Source organism: Triticum dicoccoides, chromosome 1B (assembly GCF_002162155.2).
Source record: "Triticum dicoccoides isolate Atlit2015 ecotype Zavitan chromosome 1B, WEW_v2.0, whole genome shotgun sequence".
Taxonomy (NCBI): Eukaryota; Viridiplantae; Streptophyta; class Magnoliopsida; order Poales; family Poaceae; genus Triticum; species Triticum dicoccoides.
This window is the reverse complement of record NC_041381.1, coordinates 702,746,828-702,755,335: the sequence shown is the minus strand read 5'-3', so window position 1 is coordinate 702,755,335 and position 8,508 is coordinate 702,746,828. Positions and strand designations below refer to the sequence as shown.

The following is an 8,508-nucleotide window of genomic DNA, read 5'->3' as shown; positions in this document are numbered from 1 at the left end:
ACCTGGTGGCCCGGCAGACCCTGAAACCAACGCTATAAAATCCTATTTTTCCAGAAAAAATCAGGAAGAAAAAATTATCGCGTTTCACGAGACGGGACCGTTGCCGTCTCCTGTTCTTCATCGGGCGGCCAGATCTGGAGTCCGTTTGGGGCTCCAGAGATGGGGATCTTCGATCTTCGTCATCATCAACACTTCTCCATCGCCAAATCCATGATGCTCCCCACCGGTAGTGAGTAATTCCTTCATACGATCGCTGGTCGGTGAGGAGTTGGATGAGATTCACCATGTAATCGAGTTAGTTTTGTTAGGGCCTGATCCCTAGTATCCATTATGTTCTGAAATTGATGTTGCTATGACTTTGCCACGCTTAATGCTTGTCACTTTGGGCCCGGGTGCCATGATTTCAGATCTTAACCGTTTATGCTATCACCATTATATCCATGTTCTAGATTTGATCTTGCAAGTTATAGTCACCTATACGCGGTATGATCCGACAACGCCGAAGTGACAGAAGTCGGGATACTTTTTGTCGTTACCATTATCTCTATTTTCATAGAGATTATGCCATGAATGCTCATAGTTATAAATTGTCACTATTCTCTCAATTGCCCAACATTAAGTCATTCATAATATTACATGCTTTTCGTAGAAATGCAACTAGTGAACCTATGCCCTTGCAAAGCTCTTGCAATTTAATCTTTTAATTTCCTTTTCCTTTTTGTCATTACCATTATCTCTATCTATTTGCTTTTAATTTTGTAACTAGCAATACAAGGGGACTAACAGACCTCTTGGCAAGTTGGGTGCAAACATTTGTTTTGTGTTTTTCGTGTGCATGTGTTGTTTACATTGTTAGCTCGATTACTTCTACTGACTCGATAAACCTTGGTTCCAAACTGAAGGAAATACTTTCTATTATTGTGCTACGTCACCTTTTCTATTTGGGAATTCAACAACTCCGACGAGAGTAGCACTCAGCAGCACCCCTAATATCCGACCCAAATATCGGGTGAATATGTGACACGGGCGCATTTGCCACGTCATTCCTGGCCCACCTGACCCCACTTATATTCGTCCCCAACCTAAACCCTAGCCACTCAAGTCCGCCACCCAAGCTCCCTGCGGCGATCTCCTACACTACCTCGCATGGCGGGCAACAGATCTGAATCCTACACCTCCAGATCCATTGATCCCGAGCTCGTCCCACGTGGCCACGGGGAGGAGATGACTGTCCGCCTTGCGCTCCGCCGCTCCCGGGAGGAGGCTGGCCAACGACAATGCTCGGACTCCTTCAGTCGGGAATACATTGCGTCCGCCCAAATGAAGAATGGATCCGCCGCGAGGTGTGGCATCGTTGCCTCCCGGAGGCGCTGCAGTCCGTGCAGCATCCGAACGCGGTGGTGAACGCACAACCCCTCCGCTGGCGCGCCGAGGCGAAGGTGAACGCACCATGGTGTGGTGTGCCCGCCGTGCGAGGCAGCGGGCACCGGGGAGCAGCCCTGGCGGCGGTGGACATTGGCGAGACGGAGTCGCATTCTCCGACGCTCCGTATAGTGCACTAGTCCGGTTGCTGCAACCGCGTCGTGTTGGATGTCGCTGACTCGTCCGAGGACGGATCCATCATCGATCTAACGGTCACCGACACCGTCGGTGTTCCAGGCTCTGAGGAGGAAGAGCAGGGCATGGGAGACGGTGACGCTTGAGCCCTGTGAGCCGGCTCGTGTCCTATTTCCTGCTCTACCTCATAGGCGCCCGAGGCAACACCCAGAGAGGGGCGCAGCCGGACGAGCTCCGCGTAAGATTAGATTTATGTTGCATGTAATAGTATCGGGTTGTACAAATCAATTATTTAAGACGTAATCAGTCATTGTCTGCAGACGCTTCTCAATGCGTCCACGGGCGTTTGAGGGGTCAAATTTGTCATTTTCCGGCTGTAAATGCTCCAAGTTAGACATTGACCGCGTTAACACACGTTTTGGTTTAATGCCACGCTCGTGACAAGATTTTCATCACAATGCATGCTTCTCACAAAAATTGTTGCGAATTTACCCAAGCGTGGCAAAACATGGCGTACCATCTAAGCTTGGGCCTTTATTACGCCAAAACGTGACGCTTCTCAATTTGTCGTGCCCGTGGAAAGCGTCACGTAGCATGTAGCAGCTCTTAAGTATTTTCGGCACACCGTATCGTGCAGTATATGTCACGTACTCCTACCTGCAGCGCTTATTTCTGGGAAAGGTTTGGTATCCTGTCACGACGTACCTGATGAAGAACGAAGAACCCGCGCGTCCATCCAAATTTACTTACCTGATGAAGCCAAAAAAAAAAAAGGAAAGAAAACTGACGGACGCAATTTTCGGCCAATGAGCACCGAGCACACGGATCGTGTGCTTGTTCTGAGGCTCTGAGGGCCGTCAGATCGGGCGCATCCGATCCAGCGGTGGAGAGACAGCGACAAAGTCAGACCGTTAGATCCGGCGTCGCGTCACGCCTTTTAGGTACCAGGTTCGGTGTCAGTGGGCGTGCGGGTCCGGGCCTTGCCCGAACGAGCGGACCGCCGCCGCCGGCGCCCGGCAAGTCCAAACCAGGACGTAAATACGGCATGCGGGTCCGTGGGGTACGTGCATGCCTTTTACGTTTCGCTGACGTGTGGGCCCTGCAGCCGGGTAACAACGGGTCCATCGACCTGGCTCAGTTTGCGGTGCCAAGAATTACGCGATTTCGTTGGTCGATGCCTTCCTGGTAGATGATGGCCGTCGAGAGGCTGGCGCGTGGGCCATGGAGTGTGAATTCCTACTGAGAGGCCGCAGTAAAATCCGGATCCGGCTTGCCTGCTCGCTTCCCATGCTTCAATCCGTGCTCCCACTTCATCCTACGGCTGTCATTTTTTCTTTTTCTTTTTTAATCTAATCATTTCCTCTTCTGATTTTCAAGAGGTGGGGCCGGGCCTTATTTTCTTCCAATCAAATCAAGCCACGTACGCGGGAGGACGGAAAAGGAGTCGGTAAAATCGAGCTGCCCAGCCGCGCGACCCGGTACCCACCGCCATAAATTACGCGTACTCCTTAGGTTATTTTGGCAACCGAGCCGTGACCAGGGTATATAAGCTTTGCCTCCTCTCCTCCTCTTCTCAGCCCTCCCCCTCATCTTAGACCTAGCCGCTCCCTCACACGGCGCATGTGCGAGATGGTCTTCTTCCTCCTCTCGCAGCAACACCACCTCGAGATCTCTCATGAGGATACCCAAGAGAAGAAGAATCTCTCGGAGTCAACCATCCATCTTCACGGTGGAACGCTTATCGTCGACAAGATGAAGATCTGTAGATCACCGAATGGCCGTCCCGTGCAAGCAGGATGGTGATTTGAAGGCCTCGACGGATCCTAGCCGCATGTGCCTGGCCTTCGAGTTGCAATAACTCGCAAGACCAGGTTCATGGCGCTGTGGTTCGTTGGTATGCCACCCCCCCAAAGTCGCTTGGGTCTGCCGGATCCTTTTCCTCAATTTACTTTTGATTAGCGAGATGACTGCAGTAAGTATCTCCCATCCATCTTATGTATTTGGATTTTTTGTTTTTGTGCGGATCTATATTTGCCGCACCTCTTCTCATATGTAGTAGTATCAGTTTGATTGATGAGCCTTTATTACTAATTTTCCGAAACACAGGACTTCTTTTGCAAAGTGATCCCAGGGACTTGCTGCAAACCGAGCGAGATCCAGGAGCGTAAGACACTGACTCATGGGCCCAGCTCGTTGCTACGGGCCCCACCCGGCTGCGGCAGAGGCTCAGAGCATCATCGGTCAACTCCCAGTACACCAACAAGCCTCAAGCGTGCGCTGCTATTGGGCTGGTCCACTGGGCTGCCTGTGGGCTCTTAAGAACTACGGGTCTGCAAGGCCCGCTGTTCTTTTTTTTTTTCAGGGCAGGCCTGTTGTTTTCTAATTACGCATTTGCTCTTTCAGTCATCTGATTAGTTTCGGCCAATCTACATTCCGGCCCTGTAAGCTCCCCCGATGGATTGGGGCGGGGTCGGGCCTATAAAATGCACCATGTTGGCGTCCGTTTTGCCCTAACCTGCTTCGTCTCCCTCCCCTGGCGGCGCACCACTTCTGGCGGCACGGCAAGCAGGTTCACCGGCGCTCCCGACAATCCAACAAGGTAAATCTCTTCTCTCTTTGCATGTCGTGAGCCCTTGTCTCATGGATTTTCCTCGCCTCTTGGCCTCGTTGTGAGCCCCCATCTCATGGCCGGAGTTCCCTCTTCTTGCAGCTTTCAATGGCGATGTCGTTGCTTGCAAGGACGGGCACCAAGTTTGCCTGCGGTGCCACATCCAAGGCTGGCGAGCTCCTGGGGCGTCAGTGGCCGGATCGATCCCGTGGAGTGGACGGCCTTCTTCCTAGGACTGTAAGTTTGCCCGATCCAGCAGCTTCCCTCGTCATCTGCTCTAGAAATATTTGTGCCTGTGTAGTCTGTTGGTTTGATGCGTGGTCTCCATCATGTTTGCTGATAGGTAGATCTGCCATGAAAGTTCCGTATCCCAGTTTCCTGCCTGGATGTGTGGTTTCCATCTATGTATGCAAAGTTGGCTAATTTTAGTGTTGTATCCTCTTTGACACAGTTGCCTACAAAAAAAAAACTTGCCTTTTCAAGGCAATTCGAATACATGCGTTGTTGAGCCAAAATTATACTAATTTAGGGCTTGAAGAATGATGTTATACTAATTTATTGCTTGATGAATGGTAACAATATGCAAATATGCACTTTGCTCAACTCACTATTTGGTTTATATTCTAATGTATTTTCAGTATAGCTTGCTGTTATTTTCAGTGGTCTGCAGTCCGTTACCTTTCAATTTGTTAACTGGCATGTTGTGTCAAATTCAATTTCTTGTTTTTATGTGTGATGATGAATTTGTTGTGATTTTAATTGTATTTAGTTACTGTAACAGGTTATGTGTGTGGTTACTGTTCATGTAAATAAGTTTAAAGTCAATTTTATTACATCATAATTTTGTTTGTATGTTATTTTTGTAAATGTATACAATAGATTTGTAATTTGCAAATTAAATCAAGTCATTCTAGCCTTAATCATATGGCTGTGAAGGAGGGAAGTTAGGAAATTGTAGCTTAGATTACTTCTCTTCTTCATGTTAGAGGATCCACTTCCGATATGAAGTGTTTTGTGGTTCACAGTGATATGTACTGTTGTATCTGTGTGATCTTTAAATACAAGGCATGATATTGTAAAGTCCAGGTCTTAGAACAATGCTTCTTTCTTTTATGTGGTTCAAATCAATGCTTTTTTCTTTTATTTTGCTGAACTTTGATTCTTGTCTGTTCACATCTCATAGGCTTGTGTGAATAGCTCATTGTAGTTACCTATGTATTCATATCAGTGACGTGATTTACATTGTCGCTCTGTTTTTGTGTACCAGGTTTCTATTGTTTGTGTAGTGACATTACAGCTATGCCCCACTTCCCTCTTCTCATGGTTGTGATTATGTCTGTTGCACCCCTTTCCCTTCTCATGGCTGCCCATCTTCTGTCTTTGTAGGGAGAGATGCCATTTCTCATGAAGGCCGGCTTCAAGCTCCTTGCCCATGGCGGAGTCACTAAGGCCCCTGCTGCTGCCATGCTCGGCCTTACTGGGGGCGTTGCATCAAGGGGCTTCAGCAGCTCCCGACGGCCTCCTACTGACCCTGGGCGCACTGTAAGTTTCTCTTTCCATCTCCTAAACTGTTATTGGACTGGAGGCGTCCTAATCTGGTTATGTTTGTAGAGTGGAGGGGTCTTGAACTGTTGGTAGAGGGGGTAAGGCTTGATTGTAGTGGAACTGGAAGGGATCTATTGGGCTGTCCTGGTTAGGGGATTGATTGGAGGGACCTATTATGCCAGGCAGGTTACCTTTGTTTAAAATCATGCTACTTTCTTAAATTGACATAGAGTTTCTCAGTATGAAATGCATGTTTCCTTTGGTATGAAATGCTGCTTTCTTAAGTGCTGCTTACCTAGTATGAAATGCTGCTGTCTTAAATGCTGCTAACCTAGTATGAGTTGCTGCTACCAAGTTGAAAGTTCTCATTGAAGATAATGTAGTACATCTACAGAAAATATCCCATGGGTGTCAGTCTGTTATGTTGACAGTATGAACTCAGTATATACTGTATGTAATATCGGTATGAAATGCATGCTAATGTGCTGTTGTATAATATCTTTAGTCAATTTCTTTATACTTACAAAGTGAAGTTAGAGATTTTGTTTACCGTTTTCTGTGTATTAGCATAGCTTTTGAAAAGCTGTTTATTTCTGTTTATTCTCCAGTTCACTCTGAGAAAATGGGATAAGCAGTCCCTTGATGAAGAATATGAGCATCAGGGAGGTGTGTTTGGAGAACACCGTCGTAAGCAAGAAGAAAAGGATGAGCAGCGTCATCAGGAATACTTGCGCAATTTCAGGCATAAGAAGTACGAGGATAATTTTTCTGCCCTGAAGACAAGTGTTGCCAAGATTGAGAAAGCTGTCTCTGAGGGTTTTGTGAAGATGAATGAAAGCTTTGTTCAAGTTGATGCCCGTATTCAGAAGACTGATCAGCTCATTGTGTCTGAGATCTGTGATGCTACTGAACTGTCAGCCTCGGACATGATGGAGCTGGTTCTGCTGTTGGAGATTCTGATTGCTGACCTTGAGGATTTCGAAGCAGCTGTTGTGCAGAAGGACAATGATGAGTTTATGAACATGCTTGATAAGATCCCGAAGATGAAACTTTGGTATATGATCATCATTGCATCTGATGTTGTTATAAGCGCTGGTTGCTCGTGTTCTGATGTTTTTCACATGATGGAGGAGGCGCATAAAGCGGCCATTAAAGAAATGGAAGAGAAGATCGAAAAGCTAAGGAAGTAACCCTAGAGGACAGGGTAATGAAAGAGAGGTGAAAACTCAAGTGAATCTTTTGGTGCCGGCGAGTGTGTATTAAGTTAGGAAGTTGCTTCTGTTCTCTTGGTAGTCATTTTGTAATAATTTCCAAATTTATTCCTCCACTTTTGGTGAAACTATACCTTTGGTCAGAATATCGGTCTGAGTCGCCAAATTGCAGTTATGTTTCTTTTGTATCAAGATTTCATTGTTTCTCTGTTTACAGTTTTGGCTTGTGATTAACCCACCCTCCCAATGCTAAGTTGTTTGCCCTGGTCGATTTTGTCTGGAATATCATTACATTTATTCGCCTTGCTGAATATTCATGTTCTAATTGTTGCTCGGGCTAAAATGACATTCGGACCATCTGGCACCGTGCGTTGTTTTCTACAAATTTGCCTTGCATCTTGAATATGTGACGTTTTTGCGGCTCAATGAGGCTTGAAATGGCTTTAATATTCTGCATGTGTTAACTTTGTAACAGTGAATGTTCTGAGGCTATATGAAGTTCCCCGTAGGTCTTCTTCCATTAATGTGCCTGTTGCCACGTTTTGATAGGAACACCTGATAGTTTTTCGGTCTGTTTACAGTGCTGGTTAATATGTGAGCAATTTGCACAAGTTGCTTACAAGATGATGAGTGTAAGGCTGGCAGTTTGCGTGTAGGAAATTAGTTCTGTGATATTTTCCTGAAAGAAGCACTATGGTGGTGGATTGTTTTTTTTTTCGAAACGGAGGCAAAAGTTTTGCCTCATCGATTAAATAAGCAGAAGAGAGTTGCTCGGTTAATTAGGGAAAACCGAGCGAAAACCCTCACAACCGCTGAGCGGCACACATAAGATACCCCCCACACACCACTTCAACGAGGGTCTCGTCGAGCCAGCACGCAAGCGTCATCCTTATCACTCCTCCCCTAGAGGAGTCATCGCCATCCCTACACTCTGAGCAAACGACTCCGACTTCGCCGCAGGCGATCGTCGACTCAACCCACACCAAAGCGGACGCGTGAAGTTACATGAAGATTTGCGCCAAATCTCAGCCACTTGCAGCCAGACAGCGCAGCTCCGACTCTGACGGAGAACTCTGAAGACGAAGCCCACCGATGCCGGACTCCCAAGACGAAGCCCCCAAGAGGGAAAACGACGCCAAGGCGCCGCCATCGTCCGATCACAGATCAAGGGTTTCCCCCGGAGAGGCCGAGATGGCCGGATCCGTGCAGGAGGGGAGCGGCAACAAAACAGCGATGCCTTCAGGAAGGTCAACAACGGCCACATCCGCCGCCATCACTGGTCATGGCACAAGACCGGGACAGGGTTTTCACCCAAGCTCCCACACCACCTCAGCCACACATCATCCTGCACCAGCACCAGCGAGCCCACCAACCACCACCACCATCGGAGCTGCCCAACGGCGAAACAACATCACCCATAGCTGGGGCGCTCTTCGCCGACAACCCGGGCCCCCGACCCGCGCATCACCAGGGCGTCCTCGTGACGTCCTGCCGCGCCCCTCGCGGCCGAAGCCGCCACCCGAGCCCGCCCCCGCACCACAGGGCCACAGGCGCCGCACATCGCTGCGCCAGATCCGCGCCCGGCCG

General features: G+C 48.2%; 1 protein-coding gene across 1 annotated transcript; it reads left to right on the top strand.

Moving 5' to 3' along the window:
- Window positions 1-3,148: 3,148 nt before the first annotated feature.
- LOC119349840 lies at window positions 3,149-7,155 on the top strand. The gene is made up of 5 exons (XM_037617934.1): window positions 3,149-3,529; window positions 3,664-4,156; window positions 4,268-4,402; window positions 5,552-5,707; window positions 6,319-7,155. Exons 3-5 carry the CDS (start codon window positions 4,274-4,276, stop codon window positions 6,898-6,900), a joined length of 867 nt encoding a protein of 288 aa, XP_037473831.1. The 5' UTR covers window positions 3,149-3,529; window positions 3,664-4,156; window positions 4,268-4,273; the 3' UTR covers window positions 6,901-7,155.
- Window positions 7,156-8,508: the final 1,353 nt, after the last annotated feature.

What these genes read in the sequence shown, in the direction of transcription:
- LOC119349840 (XM_037617934.1), top strand. Translation starts at nt 4,274, where the DNA reads ATGGCGATGTCGTTGCTTGCAAGGACGGGCACCAAGTTTGCCTGCGGT. An exon ending in ACGGCCTTCTTCCTAGGACT is followed by an intron (nt 4,403 to 5,551) that starts GTAAGTTTGCCC and finishes CTGTCTTTGTAG; the next exon opens with GGAGAGATGCCATTTCTCAT. An exon ending in CTACTGACCCTGGGCGCACT is followed by an intron (nt 5,708 to 6,318) that starts GTAAGTTTCTCT and finishes TTTATTCTCCAG; the next exon opens with TTCACTCTGAGAAAATGGGA.